Source organism: Drosophila takahashii, chromosome 3R (genome assembly GCF_030179915.1).
Source record: "Drosophila takahashii strain IR98-3 E-12201 chromosome 3R, DtakHiC1v2, whole genome shotgun sequence".
Classification (NCBI taxonomy): domain Eukaryota; kingdom Metazoa; phylum Arthropoda; class Insecta; order Diptera; family Drosophilidae; genus Drosophila; species Drosophila takahashii.
In genome coordinates, this window is record NC_091681.1 from 18,104,772 (window position 1) to 18,122,629 (window position 17,858).

The following is a 17,858-nucleotide window of genomic DNA, read 5'->3' on the forward strand; positions in this document are numbered from 1 at the left end:
GCCCCAAATTGAAAAGGGTTGCCCCCGCATGCCGCATAAAATATGCAAAGAAAATGGAATGGAAACAAAATTATGTTTAATGCTGCGTTTTTCTATGTTTTTCCCCCTTGTTCGCTTCTCTTTTTTTGGGACATAGAAATAGAAATTGCTTTCAAATTCGCTTACATTTTGTATTTTTCTCGTTTTATTTTCTTGGCCTGCGTGCGTGTTCAATTTGCAAGTGCAATGGAAATGGAAATGGAAGAGAAGTTGAAATTGAAATGGAAATTGAAATTCACCCTGCCTGCGGGTGTTGCTGTCTCTGTCTCTGCCTCGCTATCTGTCTCTTTCTCTGTCTGGGTCTGAAGTTGAGTTTTGGGTTTCGGCTTTGGTTTCTACTTTGTTGCGGCTGCTGTCGCTGTTTATGCAACCTGCAATTGGCAATTGGATTTGCGAGTCTTGCACAATTTCCCGACTGAATCAAAACTTTGGAACATATATAAATAATCGCCGGGGTCCAAAGTTTAGCCTTCGATTTGATTGCTTCCCAACCATCTGGAGCAGGAAGAAGAAAGTGTGCCAAGTCCACAATTCGATTCGAAGGACTTGGAACGGCACTTTGCTAGCAAGTTGGCGCAGCTTTGCAGCTTTCAGCATTTGCCTAAGTCCGTATTAACCCATTTTTGGGGGCCCAAATGCATAAGTTGCTGCCCTACCTCAGCGGGGATTAGGACTCCAACATGTTGCACACACTACACACATCTGCCGTTCGCCATTTGCCATTCGCCATCTGCCTCCGCTTTCGGCGACACTCGAAAGCCGATTGCCGCCATGTCTAATTTGCTGGCCATAAGCAGCTTACCAACTTTCTTGGCCCCGCCCCTCCCTGCAACGCCCCTTTGGGCCATATTAAAACGGCATTTTAAACACACACAAGGCCTTCCCTTCGTCCACATTTAGCTCAAAAAGCGCTCTTTTTTCTGCTTAAACGACAGAGACAACTTTTGAGTGGCGCATAATACCTGAAAAGTAATGTGAACCGATATCTGCTGCTGCCCTTGGGGAAATGATGGACCCCCGAAACCCGAAAAGCCTGGCAAAAACTGCTTTTTTGGTCCCGGCAAGTTGATTATACTCGTATTTTCTATTTTTTTTTTGGTCATTTCGAGTGTTCTGCTGCCTTCTTTTTCCACTGTCAGTTTCCTCCTTCTGCTGGAAAATTATTAGATGGACATTTTTCCGGCACGTGCCCCTCCTGCCCCCCGAAAGGCATCAAGTTTTCCCTTTTCGGCTTTTTTGTGAGGGCCAGTTTACGAGGCGATTGCCTTCGGGGCCAAATTGAAATGTGCCTCGGGAGACTCGAATGGTTTTCGAATGGTCGAGCTGCCTGAAATATGAGCCAGCTATTGGAAAGAAAGCTTCATGCTCCGCTTAAATTGAGATATTTAGCAATTTACATCTTTGGGACTGAAGCAGAAACTGAAACTGAAACTGAAGCAGTGCAGCATAAATTCCCAGATACAGTGTGACATCGCTAGGGGCGCATATATACGTGCTCCATATATATAAAAGAGATGTGCATGCATCTCCAGTGGGGTATATAAAGCCGAATACGCTTGACCTGGTTTAGTTCTGCATCCCCAACTCGAATGGCAAATGGCAGGGATTTCCATCCTCGCTTTCCATCTATTTTCCCCTGCCCTGCAGCATACATAAATTTCGCCAAGTACAGTTACTGCCATGTATGTATGCTCGCTGGCAGGCCTTGATGTCATTGTTGTTGGCGTTTTTGTTTCGGCAGCCTGGCAATTGCAATTTCACAAGGTCACCCAGGCGCAAGTGAATCCCCCCCTTTTGACTGTATATATATGTGTATATATATCTGATGCTCTGTGACCCAGTTACTGGGACCCCTGGCTTACTGGGCCTGCATTCCGGCCAAGAGTTTCTGTTTCTGGGTCAGCCATCGCAGTACAGTTTAAGCCGGAGACAAACGCAGCTTCCACTCGGCCAAATGAAAATAGATGAGCAGATGAGCCCCCTAGCTCAACCCAATAAATATTGTTCAATTACAGGGAAGGAAAATTTATAAAACTAATATGGAAATATGAGATTAAAAAGAAGAAACGGATATTTAAATGTATTTTATGAGCTAAAGGATATAAATTTCAATTAAGATAAATTTCAAATCTATCAAATTTATAACTTTTCTTTCTCTGTATCCTTTATAACACGTATTGAGCTTTACTTGATGAAGGTACAGTCGAACTGTGTGGTATATGTGTGGTATCCCTGTCTGTCACAAAGTTGGACATTTCCCCCATAAGCCAATTACTTTTTAGGACTGACGTCCAGTCTTTCGGGCCCCCATTTCCCACTATCCAACCGACCAAACCATCCACATGGCAACCACACATCTTGTTAAAGTCCGTGTTGATTAGGACCGTTTCTGGGAGGAATAGAGGAAAAGAGGCAGGAACAGCAACCCATTCAAGCTCCATTTGGCAATTACCGCAGCAATAAAAGTCAACGGCAAATGCAGCCAGCCACACATTTTATTAGCAGCCCTTGTACAATTTACGTGTGCCAAATAATAATTTCCTTGTCCTGGCCGCTTATCTTCGGGACAAGTGAAAATCCCTATCCCTTTGCAACGGGTGAAAATTTACATTTTACAATTTACGAAAATTTTTATGTCATAATTGGATTCTGTGGGCCATTGTGCCTTGCCTGTCTGCCTTTCTGGCTGGAGAGATGTGACAATGAACAGTGATAACGGGTGGTGAAATTCGCTGGGAAAGGGAATGGGAAGGGGGAACTTTAAGCTGGGGGTTCTTGGGGTTGAACGGAATCGCCTGCGGTGGCCATTAAGTTGGCCCGAGGACGCGTAACGCCGGGCTTGTAACTCGAGCGTTTCCACTGATAAGGACTTTAATGCCCCGAGGGTGTCCTGTATTCCTGTAGCTCTGTAGTCCTGCGCTATGTTGTGGTAAATTGAGCGTGGCCGGATATTGTCGTCACTAGCACGCATATACATATAGCATAGAGAAACGAGATGGGGAAGAAGTTGGTTCCTAAAAAGCGACACTAACTCGCATTTCCACTTCCTGTAACGTCCAGCAACTAAATCAATTGCAAGAGGCCACACTAAATTGACCACGAATTTATGGCTTTAAGGACCCAGTGTTGCATACTCTCAGGCTCTAGTGCAATTTCTCATTTCAGTGCATCTTGGAGCCATTTCATTTGATCTAATTTGGCGAACATAAAAATTTAAGCCACACACATTCAAGTTGGTTTCACTTTTTTGGCAACATGTTTCCCCTCAAGTGAGCATAAAGTCGTCCTCAGTGTTCACGAACTTTTCGCATAAATTTTACACGCGAAACGTGTCAGCATCTGCACAGAGAGAAAATGGGGGTTGCGTTTTAATGGTTATTTAAATAAATTGGCGAAGCTCTTAAAGCTTTTTAATAGATATTTCTGTGTCAAACATAAATTTTTAAATTTTTATTTAGTCTCCCATGATGACAGTAATTTTTCTGCGTGCTTATGTGGGCTGTGCACAACCCTTGAGCCGCGATATCTAGCCGTTTGGGCCATGTCAAGAACGAGGCGGTTATTGTGCTTCTGTCTGCCCGCTCAAAATATCAAAATCAACGCCATTGTCATATTTGCTGAATGAGTGAGCACTCAACCTCAATTTCAGCTTCCATCGTTGCTGTTGTCATTGTTGTTGTCAGCCTTTTTTCCAGCTTTTCCCCCTGACTTTTCCCCAACCGCCGATTTCCCAGCGGCAATGACAATTTCGCGTGTGTTTGTCACATCAGTTATGCATGTGTGTTTGAGTTTTCATATATTTATGACACTCCACTCCGTCACTGTCTGCAGAAAGCAAAAAGCGAATTCGAATGCGTATGTGCGTGTTTTTATTTAAACGCAATCAAATTAAGGGCCCCAACAAATTGGCAAGGCCATCAGCAGTATGTAATCAAGTTTTCAAATTCCCCGCTCAAAGGTTGAAAATCAAATACGAAATACGAATTACAAAACACAACTATTCAACCCCTGAAAACCCGAAAAAAGAAACCAATTTGCTCTGCAACTCGTTACAAAAATAGCATTTCCCGAGTAAATTTACTGGGCCGATGAGGTTGATAAAGTCAACGAAAAGTTTGTTGAAAGCCTCACCCTTATCCGATGTGACCCAATTTTCTGGCTGCCTGTAGACTTGGCGATAAGACTTTAAAATCAACCGCTCACATGCAAAGCGCTTCGAATTCGATTTGCGGCAAGTGGTATACAAAATATATATGTATATACCCTGAGATATATGTACTCCCAATGCAAATTGCAGAAATTGCCATGACGAACTTGGGCGGATTTAATGGTGTGCAAAAAAAAAGAAAAGCTTCCCTTTTGCCCTCGGGGCAGAAACATAATTTGCGTTGCCTACTTTTGAGGGCGTCGAAATGTAAACGGCGCCGTGAGTGCAATTCGAGTTTGCCGGCTTCGCGTATTAAGCCCTATTAGGGAACGAGCCTTTCATGTCTGCTGTGTGTTATTAGCCAAGAGGCGAAAAGACGCCAGATGCCTCTAATGCTTGGCACACATTTTACTGGGCCATAAATGCCCCATACCCATTCCCAAGTCGATGTGGATATATGTGGAATATAGATATAGGCAAATTGTGCTATTTTCGTTCGTCAGTGTGGAGTCAATAATTTATGCTTCCGCTCCATTTTTCGTATGGCGGTGGGATTATGTTGGCCTTCCATTGACCCAATTTCGGTTAACAGTACCCTCTTACTACCCCATTTATGCGCTCTCTCTCTTTCAGTCCGCTCTTTAGGGCTCTCTCTTTCCCCTGGTTTTCCTCTCTTTTGCTGTTACCAGTTGGCCGCTCATTTTGGCCTAGTTTTTCATGGCAGTTAACAGCGGCTCTCTCTCTCTCTCTCGGCAAGTGACGTTTTCATGTTGCACGGACAGGGACAAAGTCAAAGAGAGAGACACCCACCCCCATCCCCTTTCAGGAAAACTCAGGGGGTGGAGTAATGTTGTGTATATACACCACTATATACTGTTGACCCAATTTCGCGGCTGTCCTTCCACAGCTGTTCTGATTTTGGTTTCGATTTCGGTTCGCATTTCCGCTTTGTGTATTTTCGGTCCGACTCTCTGGGGTTTGGGGTTGTTTATGCTTGCCGATGCCGGGAATGGGAAATGTGAATTGGGAACTGGGAACTAGGAACTGGGAACCGGGAAAGTGGGGAAAAACTCCAAGATTGTTCATCTGTCGTGTGGAGCAGAGAGAGCGCGCACGAAAACAGGAAAACTTTTATTTACCCCACGCACGTAGTCTGCGTGGGTGGGTGAGTTTTCCTTTTCCTTTCCCTTCCGGGAAGATGTCAAGTAAATTTTCATTGAATGCGAAGGCAATAGGAAATTGCATGGCAACGCAGGACTTACACTGATAACCGAAAATAAATCGATTGCAGTCGGGGAGTTATTAAGTTGGCAAATTAATAAGGATGTGCTGGCAAAGCTGATCAGGTTTTGAGAAATATGTGTTGAGTAAATACGCACAGGGATTAGCATGAAGTACGCCCCCGAGTAAATACACTTGTACTGGAGTATATAGAACTGGAACTGGCGCCAGACGGGGAAAGTCCCCCCCATTTTCCTTGCCATTTTTCCGCAAAGAGCCTTTAAGAAGATTCACGTTGGGCCGCCGCCCCACTCACCACTCACCATTCACCGGCTATTTATGTTTTCCCGGACCCGCTGTTTGCCTGCCAAATCAGGACACAGTGCGGTAGTCACTCCCGGACCGGGGTGGAATTTTATTTCCTCATCCGAAAGTTTGCCAGCTGGAGTTCGGTTTTCTTTCATTAGCAATCAGGCATCGTTTACCCCCGACAATGGGCAATGGGAGTTCCTCATTAGAGGCGGATAATTAAAACGCACCACTACACGTTGAACGTTGAAAAGGGGACATAACTCAAGCTGCTTTAATTTACTTTGCGATTCAAGTGACTTGGCAGGTGGCTGGGTATACAGAATACAGGATAGCGGTCTCCTGAATTGATAGCCCTAAATGATTTCCGACTTAATTGAAGATAATTGCAAGGCAAATGGCAAATGGCGGCATCGTCAGCTGGGGAATTGAAAATTACGCATACGCAGCGTTTGACAAACGACTCGCCGTCCGCTTATCTGGCAGCTGAACAAAATCGAGGCATTAATAAACCCCTTTTCAGACATTCAGACTCACTATTAAGATGCCAGTCACGCAGGCGACCAACTCCGTGAAACTGCAAATGGCGAAAATGGCAGGAAAACACTTGGTTTTGGCTGACAAACACATATATATACACACATCTGGCAACAATAGCGTGTGTATTCGTGGGCCCTTACTTATGCGCCAGGATATGCGGCACATCCTGGCCCCAGAAGTCTGGCCGCAAACGAATTACGGCCGCCCACTAATTGCAGCAAGTTAAAACGAAAAGTGTGTAGAAGTTTCCGCTTTTCCCATTCGGGCAGTTACGTCTGCACCGGAAATAAAGATGATGGAAGATTGAATTTAATATAGCTAATAAATCATAATGTTATGATCTCTCTTTAGTACAATCTCCTGTCAATTTGAGCTTAGAAAATATCATTTTAGTTTTGTAGATTAACTTGATCTAATAACTATTCAGTTATTTCTCTCTGTGCATCACATTTGTGTAGATGCCTGCCAACCACGTGCTTTAACAATTTACGCCTCTTAAGTAGCGCAGGATATTTATGGTTATGATTACGTTGCGGTTCGCAGACTCCTCCCCTAAAGAAGGCTTTCTTCTTATTCTTCTTCTTTTCCCTACTCATATTACACATACGCCGTGTGCGCCCTCCGTGAATTCCAGCTTAAGTGGGCCGAAATGCCAAAATGGCTGGCATAACAACTGCAATCTATAACAAATAAAGCTCGAGCTCGAGCAAACTCAAACCACAAAGTTGTAAACAAATCGTTAATCACTCGGCGCACAAGGCCAACAAAAAGAAAAGGGAAAACCGAAAACTCAGCTTTCAATTTGTTCAGCCGTCGCACAAGGACAACAATTGCCAGCACAAGGACGCAATGAGTTGTTTGCAGTGCCCCCAAAACTGTATATTGGTATACAGTGAGGCAGCATATTTAAACTGGGTCAATTGCCGGCGTCGCTGCTGCAGCGCGCTCTCCTAACCTTCAGCATAAAAACGCAGCATAAATGCAGGCGCATAAAAAGCGGGGAGCAGAAAGCGTGTCAAGGCGAGCGACAAGCGAAGCAAAGCGACCGCAAGGTGACCCAGTAAATAAGGGGGTGGTTGGGTGGCTGGGCAGGGGGCGGACCGGACCCGGGCCCTGTTATCAGTGCAGGCGGCATGGCCAGCTCGTTCGGGCGGCATCGTTTGCCGCTCGGGCGAGAGTCCAAGGACTCTGAATGTGAATCCAAAAAGCCAGCCAGCCAGCCAGTTGCATTGTCCGCACCCACACAGTCGCACTTGGCACCGGGCCGGCACCGGTTCGAATCGCTCCAGCTCCTTTCTACGGGAAAAAAGTGAAAAGTGCTCCTGCAGCAGAAGCAGCATGAATGCCATGGCACTCAACTACTATGTGGAGCGCAGTGACTACGAGAGCTATGGGAGCCACAGTCCCACGGGGGACTGCTCCTCGCGCTCCTCTACTTCGTCCTCTGAGGATTCGCACTCCCTGCTGCAGACGTTTTCCCGCCAAGTACGAAAGAGATCCTAGAACATAAATATATTCTATCTATCTAAATATATATATATAAAATATATAGATATTTAAGTTTAATTATTTATTTATATTTAATATTATACCATCTAATTAACCCCCCATTTCTCCTCTTCTCTTTGCAGTCGAAAAAGTTCCGCTGCACTTATCGGGGCTGTCACTATGTGGAACCCGACCAGAACAAAATCGTTCGTCACATTAGGAAAACACATTTGGGGTAAGTGAGCAAGAACAAGAGCAAGAAATTGCACTACTATCGCAGGATTAAGTGGCGAGCAGCAAGTGGGTGGGGCCTTGACTTAGCCACCGACGACGCGACCTTCTTTGCCAGCATTTCCACCCATCGAAAGTGGAGCACTCGAGCACAGTAAGCAGGTCACACGAGTGTGCCCCTCTCCATCACGCAGATTACTTGGCTTTGCGCACCTGCAAACCAGTGAAGTGGGTGGTGCAGTGGTGCAGCGGTGCGCTTTTGAGGCCAAGGTCCAATTCCAATCGCCCACACACGATCCGCGCTGAGCTTTGACACTTGCCAATCTCGTTTCCTATGTAAATCAAAGGGGCCAGCAGGGGGCTGCACAAATAAAAGACGCTTTGGGGCTTGTTTTTTGTTGCTTTTGCTTTGACATTGTTCTCTTCTCTGCATATATGCGGTATATCTAGTCGTATATATATATATATATAATTGTATATGTTTCGCTTTATATATTTATGTTTTGCAGTGTATTGTGTGTTGGAGTGTTTTTATTATAGTTATTCTTCCTGCTGCTCTACAAAGTAGGGATGTGTGTATAGGTTGGCGTACGCTACGTGTATATCTAGGTGTATATGCTTATATAGCGCTCGGCTTGCTGGCAGCGATATAGTAGGATCTGGGCAAACTTAGGAGCGAACGAGAAGTGCCTCCAGAACTGAATTAATCGTAATCGTATGCGGATATATATGTATAATCTCTCGGCGAGGGCCGGCCTTTAGTAATGGTATCTCATAACTTAGCGCTAAATCCTATGAGCAATTTCTTACATTTCTTGAAACGAACTAAACATAAACACGGCCGACAAGTACAAAAATTGAAACTAGCTGGAGGTACACACAATATAATATAATATAACACACATAATAGATACAGTACAATCTGAATTTGTTGGTTTGTTCAAAGCTTTCGGCAAAAACTGCAATTGGCAATCGGCATATTAACTAAGAAACTTCCTGAAGCGCAATTCCCGCGTGGGTTAAATATCGGTATTACTTTTCACATACGTTAAAAACACTAATTACTATGGGCTAAAATTAGCTTAGGCTTATTAATATGCTGCGTGTTCTAAACAACTACATTAGTCTGCCTTGATTTGTTGATTGTTTGTTGGTTTGTTGGTTGCTTGCTGGGATGCTGGGTCTCCTCCAATTCGTCCGATCAATTAAAAGGTGTAGGGGAAAGTTTAGGGGTGGTAAAACATAGGTGTGCAGAACATAAAAGCAACTAAATTTCGAGAATAAACGAAATAATTTACACTGTTCAATAAATAACCTAAACATAAACTGTAACAAAACAAAAGTGGACAAAAAAAGAACCAATCTTAGAAGTTGAGCGGACTTGGAGCGAAGAGAATTCCCAGAAAGATGTTTTGTTATTCGATTCGCGGCTGTCCTAGTGCGGATGCATTAGTCCGTGAGTGATGTCCATGCCATCGCCCATGCCATTCACGCTGAGCCCGCCATTTAGCATGCTTGAAGCTGTGGGTTAAACATTTTATAAGCAAGGATTTCTTTAAATACTAAAGCTGCTCTTACAATTGCGCGATCCTTGCGTGTCCACTTGCGTCCAGTACTGTTCAGATGGACTCTGGGTACTAGTCCCCGGCGGCGCTTGGACCGGCGCCCCCGTGTACCGAAAATACGGATTCTTCAGGTCCAGCGTGTTGCTCGACGAGATTAGCGTGCCCTCGATGTGCAGGTCGATGGTCACGTCGTACGACTGCCGCCGATTGGCCTCTAGAAGGACTCGACCGGTCAGCGTCTGGCCCTGTTTGATGAAGATGGGCATGGGCAGTAGGCAGCGCACCTGGTACCAGTGCGTCAGGGGCGCCGTGGGCGACGTGGATAGCCAGACGTTCTGGCTGCTGCCGCTGAACTCCACGTCGAACCAGAAGGCCAGTCCGTGGCAGATGCCAGTCTGCAGAATGTGGAACTCCAGGGGGATGTCTGTGGGAGGTCAGCAGTTAGTAAATTCTCCCAATCAACTCTCACAAGTGAGATCACTCACCAATCAAGTGCAGGTCGTCCTCCTTGTCGTTGAGGAAGTCGCACACGTGCCGCACCGACTTGGCCATGCAGATGCGTATGTCGAAGGTGTCCACAATGGGCTGGCGGAAGTACTCCTTCATGCCCTCCTTGTGCAGCGTGGTCAGGTCGACGCCGTGGAAGGCCGACTGGTACCAGAAGTTGGCCTTGTTGTACTGCTCCGAGTAGAGCGACTCATCGGAGAAGGGGGCGATGTGCAGGTCGCCGTGCGTGGGATACATCTTGCCCTGCGGCTTCAGCCACTTCCTCGCATGCAGATATGTCTCCAGCATGCGCTCGTTGTACAGCATATAGCCCATGGGCTCCGATATGATCACGTCCACCTTTTCGGGCAGCTCGATCTCCTCGATCTTGCCCGGTATCACAGAGATCTTGTGCTGCACATTGTTCGATTCGACCAGCTGCTGGGCATACTGGGCCATGTTCGAGGCCTCGATGGCGTACACCTTGGCGGCGCCCGCCTGCACGGCAAAGAAGGATAGAATCCCCGAACCGGCGCCCACATCCAGCACGATCTTGTCCTGGAAATCCACCGCATTGCCGAGTATGGCCCGCTGGTAGGTGCTCGTCCGCACATAGTCCTGCATCATGTTCTGCTGCTGGCTGAGATAGCCGTAGAACTGGAAGTACTGCGAGGCGGACGACTCCTCGGTGCGTTGCGAGAACACGGACTTGGGCCTCAGATGCTTGACGTTCTCCACCACCTTGCGGAAGAGCTGCTGGTCCTGGTCGCTGGCGAACCGCAGCACCAGGTTGTCGGCGTCCAGGGAGACGGCATAGCTGCGCCGGCCCATTTGGGCGGCATCCGTGTCGGCGGCAATCATGTACTCCTTGAGCACGTGGCTGCGGTCGTCATCTGGGGGAGGGATTAAAGAGAGATTTAGGGGGGTTTTCAGGGGTATTTCAAGGGGGCTGCTCACCTGCCACCACCCGGAGCACCACCCCCTGGGAGTCGTAGCTGCAGAGCAGCGTGCAGCTGCCCTTGTATTTGTTGGCAAACTCCAGCTTCTGCTCGTCGGCAATTGCGCTGATTACCACGCCGCTAAACTGGCAATTGCTCAGCGGGGAGACGGAGGCGGCGGTGGCCAGCTTCCGGGGCTCCTCGGGTCGCAGGCTGGACATCTTTTGGCTGGCTTTGTTGGAGGGCGAAGGCGAAGGAACAAAGGACCTCTTTTCGGCGTCTTTTTCCCTTGCTTTTAATTGACAATGTAGGCCGTGCTATACACACACACAGACACACACACAGACACACGCAAAGCGATGCAGACAGAGAGACGCGCAAATTTTTCTATCTGCGAAATTTTCCACCGCACAAAAAATGGCTAGTGAATGGAACAGACAGCTGGGACTCGGGTAATTGGCGCGCTGGCTATCAATGCGCGCTGCTCTGCGATTGGGACGGCTGCTGAAAATCGATCTTGTTGATTTCGTATTGATTTCACACGGAAACCCGGAACGTGCGTATTTTTTGCAAAAATTGTTAGCGCTGTAGTGTGACTGCCTCGGCGGTAAATACCATTTTTAGTTATTCGAAAATACCGAAAAAATACCAAATGGGTCATCAATTAACCTTTGGTTCTGAACTTCGGTAAGGCCTAGCAGGGTTTCAGTCCCTGAAAAGTGATTGGCAACGCGATTCCAAAAAAAAACGGTCTTTTGAAAGGGATGTTAGGTACTTAATTTAAGTACCTATATATTTGACATTTAGAAAAGTCAATTTAAAAAGAACATTTTTAGCGTGTAAGTTAAAACCATTTAAAATAAAGCCAAAAAAACTTTATTTTTTCAATTTTACTCTGTATCAAAGCTTTAAAAACTTAAAAAGTAATTTTGAATATGGGAATTAAGGCATACACCTCCTAAATATTATTTTATAAAAGATGAAAATAAAATAACATTTTTTAAAAAGTTTTAAAACAAATCTTGAAATGTAAAAATAAGTAGTAGTAGTAGTTATCCTAGGTACACAACACAGCATCACTACTTCGAGACATCCTTCTAATCAACTCGCCACCTTTTGCATTTGCAGGAAGAAGGCCCGTCGCTCGGCGGATGACAACGAGGACAACGAGGAGGACTTCTACTACACGGATGTCGACGACGACGACGAGCAGGTGAAGCCCAGCCTGGCCTCCGAGCCGACGCTGAGTCACCGCGACATGGCGCGTCCGCCGCACGAGGATCCGGAGTACCAGAAGCAGATTGTGGGCAACTTCAAGTGGGTTTTGCTATAGTATATACTACAGGATTTATTCCTAACCCTTTATCCTTTCCTTCTACAGACAAGGACGGGCTGGCAGCCACTACAACCACCTAACGCAGACGCACGGACGCACCATCAGCGGCAGCAACATCCCGAGCACCCACCAGCAGCAGCTGCAGAACAACAACACCAGCTGCATCCCCACTTCGCACCTGGCCCACCACAACTACACCTGGCCAGCGGCGGCGGCGGTGGTGCCATCCGCGGGGACGGGACTCGTGGCATCCAGCTGCAGCTCCAGCTCCTCACCGCTCGGCAAGCACGCTCGCTCGTCGTCCACCCGTCCGTCCCACTCGGTAGCGCCATATCCATCGCCGACATACGTCCAACAGCAGCAGCAGCACCACAGCAACAGCAGCAGCAGCAACAACCATCACACGCACCACCACAACTACGCCGGCAGCAGCGGCAACAGCAGCAGCAATAGCAACAGCAGCACCAGCAGCAGTCCGGTGATCCACAGCAATAGCAGTGCCAACAACATGCTGCAGCAGCTCTCACAGCAGAATGTCACGGTGACGGCACACCACAGCCAACAGCAGCAGCAGCAGCAGTTGCAACAGCAGCAGCAACATCTCCACCAACAGCAACAGCAGCAACACAGCCACCAGCAGCAGCAACAGCAGCAGCAGCACCTCCTGTCCAGTGTGACGATTACGCCCAATTACCATCCGGCGCAGCAGCAACATCAGCAGCAGCAGCAACACCACCAGCCGATGCGCCAGCAACATCCAACGACAACTGCCGGCAACCTGGTTGCCCAAAACAACAACAACAGCAATCCGCTGATGCAGCAGCAACAGGCGGCCGTCAAGCATACGCCCCATTCGCCCGGCAAGAGGACGCGCGGGGAGAACAAGAAGTGCCGCAAGGTGTACGGCATGGAGAAGCGCGACCAGTGGTGCACCCAGTGCCGGTGGAAGAAGGCGTGCAGTCGCTTCGGGGACTGAAAGCGACAGAAGTCGTCGACGGAGGCGGCAAACCAGGCGTCGGCGCACCAGTCCAAGGCAGCAGCAGCAGCAGCAGCAGCAGCAACATCCACAGCAGCAACACCCACTCCCAATCCAGCAGCAACTTCTCCCTCTAAGATGACCACCACGGTGGTGCGATTGGCCGCCGAGGTGGCTGCTGGCAAGCAGCTGCCCTCCTCGCTGACCATCAAAACCAACAAGCGGTACGGCGGACAGCAGCAGCAACATCCCTATGCAGTCACCGCCAACAGCAACACAATCAGCAACAGGCCAGTGCGTATACGCAGTGTGGCCACCTCGGTGATTGTGGCGCCCATGGCCAGCACCACGACGACCACGCCCACCCAAATGGAGGAGGATCAGGAGGAGGAGGAGGAGGAGGAGCAGCTGGAGGAGATGGAGCTGGAAATGGAGACGGAGCTGGGGGATCAGGAGGCTCTCGAGGATCAGGAGGAGGCGCAGGTGGCTGCTGCCAACGGTCTGCTGGCCTGGAGCCGAGCAGCCGCCAGTCAGCAGCAGCAGCAGCAGGCGCAGGCCGTTCTAATGCAGGGTTGAGCCAGCCGAACCACCGGAAGAACCACGGGAACCACCGCCCCCTGAATGACCTCTGACCCCAAAACCATCCCCCCTGATGAGTAGCTGGATAGCTGATTAGCCGACGACAGAAAAACGCAAAAATGCAAATGAAAAATGGTCTCTTCTTATTTACTCTGCATTGAATTGTGCACCTTAAACACGTAACGGTATCTCTTTTGTTGTTGTGCAGGTGTTTGCCAACTGCCGTGCAAATGTTGCTGACATTTGCGCCCGGGCAACATTTGCAATCTACAATAATCTAATTATTATTATTATTTTTATTATTATTATTATTATCGATTACTATTATTGCAGTGCGTAAATATACATATATATATACATATTTATTTCTAAAATGACTTTGTTAATTCTTATGTTATAGAAAGCGAAACAGCAGTTGGCAGATTTTTATATATACACAAAAAAACAAAAAGAAAATGGAAACAGATAAAATACGTATGCCAGCTGTTTTACATGAAAAACATAACAAAAAAATGCAAAAGAAAAAACAGCAAAAACAACAAACAACAACAACAACAAAAACCAACAATATTTAAAGCAAATATACATTTGATTTTTTTTAGTTGTAAGGAACTCTAGTAAATTTTTTTCTAGTATTAAGTGCAATTTTTGTTCTACTTCTCGCTCTAAAACAAAGAAAACATAACGAAATGTAATGAAATGATATGATACGATAGAAAAGAAATGAAAACGAAGCAAACCAACTCAAACAAACAAACAAACAAATCAAAACTATAAAGCAGAATATTCAAAACGAAAACCTAAAGATATGCATATTAAATATTCAAAGCGTTGCATCTACACATTAAATAGACATAAACGAAAAATAGTTAAATTACTTGCATAATCATGTGTAACTCAAATCCAAGAACCGTTTAAACAATTTGTAAGTGTGTGTTAAGCGCTAAGAGTTAAGTATTAATCGACTTTATGCATACGAGCGGCAATAGATGGACACACAGCTAAATAATCTAGTTAATTAAGCACCCAGACAGCCCACAAACACACTCACCTACCACCCACCACCCACCAGCCCACAAAACCAAGACCCCAACTCTCAAAACATCTATAGAACAATTACCCCGAACCCAAATCCAAATCCGAACCCAAAAACCACGCTAATGTAACATATAGACATACGAGCAACTTAAACTTAAATGTAGTGAATTTTAAAAACAAACAAACAAACCAAGCAAGCAAGCAAACAAACAAACAAACAAACCGACAGACAGGCCGACAGACAAACAGACAGATGGATTGTGAGATAGATCTAATCCTTATCGATATCGAGAGAAGGGAACCGTCAAAATTTTCTATTGGAGCCAGAAGGAAAACACTTTCAACCATGTTCAAATTTTTAATACATTGTTAAGTTGATATTTTCTAAAACACACACAAAAACAAAAACGAAAAATGAGCTAAATTCGTCTATTGATTAATTTGTAATGAACTTATGACTAAAAACTAAGATTTAAAACCAACAAACAAAAAACAAAAACTTTTTGCGTTGTGCAACTGTTGTGAATTGTTCAAATTACGGTATACACATACAAACAATGACGTCACAAATGACCCAACGAGGTTTGCGAGGATATAAGGAGATATGATATGATATGATATGATATATGATGTGAGAAGTCTATCGAAGGATGGCCAGAGATTGAGATTGAAGAGCAGGAGAATTTACGGATGAAGAAATGAAAATACACAAGGAATTCTTAACCAAATTGGAAGTACAAACTAAAGTCTAGAATATGTAAATATAGAAACCCCATACACACACTTAAAGGACAAAGGACGAAAGGGACGACGGAGAGAAGTGCAATGGGATAACGAATCCGAGGGAAAGAAAAGTGGATGGGAGGCAAGCGGAGAGGAAGGAAAAATTGAGCTTAGGCGGCAGCAGCTTTAAAAAGTTTTTGAAAATGAAAATGGGAATGTTACGGAAAGGCGGAAAAAATGAATGATGAGGGATAAGGCGGATATAAACCGTAGGGAGTGAAAAACACGCAAACGAAAATTTCATTGAAACTGTTTGCCGTGATTTGAATGAAATTCATAATGGTGGCCATTTTTGTGTAATGCGAAAAAGTTTAACAACATTTTTTACACTTGTATTTCGTTTTTATTAACTATAAGTTTAATCAAACCAAGAACAACAACAACAACAAGATCGATTGCAAACAAACCGAGTAAAATGCAACTGAAAACGGAGAAAATGCAATACATTTTACTTATTTTTGTCTGTCGCCCGTGGGGGCGTCTATTCTTTATTACGATTATGATTACGAGTACGATTTTGTCATCATTATTATTGTTTTTCTTGCTAATTTTCGTGCACCACACAACACACAAACAAAAAACACACCCCACACACACACAAGCGTAGTTAAGTACGTACACTCGATCTATTTCGTTGCGTTCTGGAAATTATTTACACTTAAGTGATATTTTTAAACAAACAAAAAACAAAGAAAGAAAGAAAGAAAACTATCCATTATTATATAATTATCGCTAATATTTCTTACTATTTTATGTGTACGATTACCATAATCACGAAAAGAGCAAGAAATGCAAGGCAATCGAAGTCCCCTCGATGTGGGGATCCTCAAAGATCTGACCTGGCCTGAAAAACAAATATGGAAAGTGACAACGGATGAAGCAACAAAACTAATGCTTAATGAAGATTAAAGATTAACGGAGGGAAATCAGAGAGTATCAGTAAAGGTCAAAAGCTCTAATCCATCGAACATGAATGCTAGATTCATTCAATAGCGAGAAATAATATTTCTTTTTGATTTTTTTTCTTGAAAAGAATACAACACAACAACAACAAGAACACCCATTTTATTAAAAAATATACAATTGTTATTTATAATTAAACAAAACAAAAACCAACCACTTTGTTTTTATTATGATTTTACTTTTCAGTTGCTTTGGTCCTTTGGTTTCACATTCAGTTACTCCTTGTTTCGGATAGAATGGCTTCTATTCACGGATTCACGTTTCCCCCGAAAGAAGATTGCATTTCTCAGACAGACACGGTTTCTCCCAGGGTCTCAGACGTAGAACAGATCGTATCGCAACAAATTGTACAACTTTCTACCGCATCACTAGATATTCCGATGGTAGTTCGTTTTTAGTTGTCCTTTCCGCTGAATCAAGCCGATCCTAAGACAGATGTACAGACAAGGAAGTGCTTACGTAAGACAGCCACAGCAGCAACAGATCGATGTGCGTTTATCTCTAAAATAAAACAGAACTAGCTATATATTATCGGGCATATTTGCCCCCGTTTACGTGTAAGCCGAATATGCATGTAGATGGATACTTATGATATTTCTTCTGATATTTATCGTCGTTATTGATGTGTAAACATAACATTAACTCTAAGCTAAGATGGATTCGGAATAGTCCCTCAAGGGGGAGCGAATCGGAGTTCGAGCTCGGTTAAAATTAGAAAACTCACGGCAGCTGGCGGCCGGATTCGGATTTGGACTCGAGTTCGGATCCGGCGCAGCGATTGCTGGTTCAGCGCGGTATGTTGCATCCACTAAACGATAACTAAGTAATTATACTTGATACATTATATACATATATACAGTAAACTTAGGTGTGTAGCTAGGGGCAAAGTGTCTGAGCGACTTCTGGACCTTGGATATCGGAACTTATTCCGATTCCGATCCTGGCCTGGAATCGGAGCTCTGCGACCGTGGCTGCGGCCTGGGCGTCTTTGTGTGTGTGTTGGTGTTCATTTTTTGGATAATTGGAAAGCGAAATTAGTTTTAAAACAAAATTGCATTCAATATAAGGCTGATTTATTTGACTTGTTCATTTTGATATATACACTCGAACACTCCAACACTCCAACACACCAACACGCACCACACACACACACATACGGCACACACGCGCACTCACGCATATCAGCCAGGCAGCTAACGGTGCTAGACATTGAATTCCA

General features: G+C 45.2%; 2 protein-coding genes across 5 annotated transcripts in view; one reads left to right on the forward strand and one right to left on the reverse strand.

Moving 5' to 3' along the window:
- Window positions 1-16,792, forward strand: part of Glut4EF (Glucose transporter 4 enhancer factor) — a 117,942-nt gene extending 101,150 nt beyond the window's left edge. For 3 of the 4 annotated variants that reach the window (XM_044394071.2, XM_044394072.2, XM_044394073.2), the window contains 3 exons: window positions 7,888-7,979; window positions 12,093-12,281; window positions 12,346-16,792. In XM_044394071.2, the coding sequence (XP_044250006.1) occupies window positions 7,888-7,979; window positions 12,093-12,281; window positions 12,346-13,276 (1,212 nt within the window). In that variant the 3' untranslated portion in view covers window positions 13,277-16,792. Of the gene's footprint in view, window positions 1-7,887; window positions 7,980-12,092; window positions 12,282-12,345 lie in introns of those variants that run through there. The other variant, XM_044394074.2, reaches the window with a different exon arrangement.
- Window positions 8,850-11,576, reverse strand: Art4 (arginine methyltransferase 4). Its single transcript, XM_017141317.3, has 4 exons — window positions 10,984-11,576; window positions 10,026-10,919; window positions 9,554-9,964; window positions 8,850-9,496 (listed from the first exon to the last, which is right to left on the reverse strand). Exons 1-4 carry the CDS (start codon window positions 11,183-11,185, stop codon window positions 9,411-9,413), a joined length of 1,593 nt encoding a protein of 530 aa, XP_016996806.1. The 5' UTR covers window positions 11,186-11,576; the 3' UTR covers window positions 8,850-9,410.
- Window positions 16,793-17,858: the final 1,066 nt, after the last annotated feature.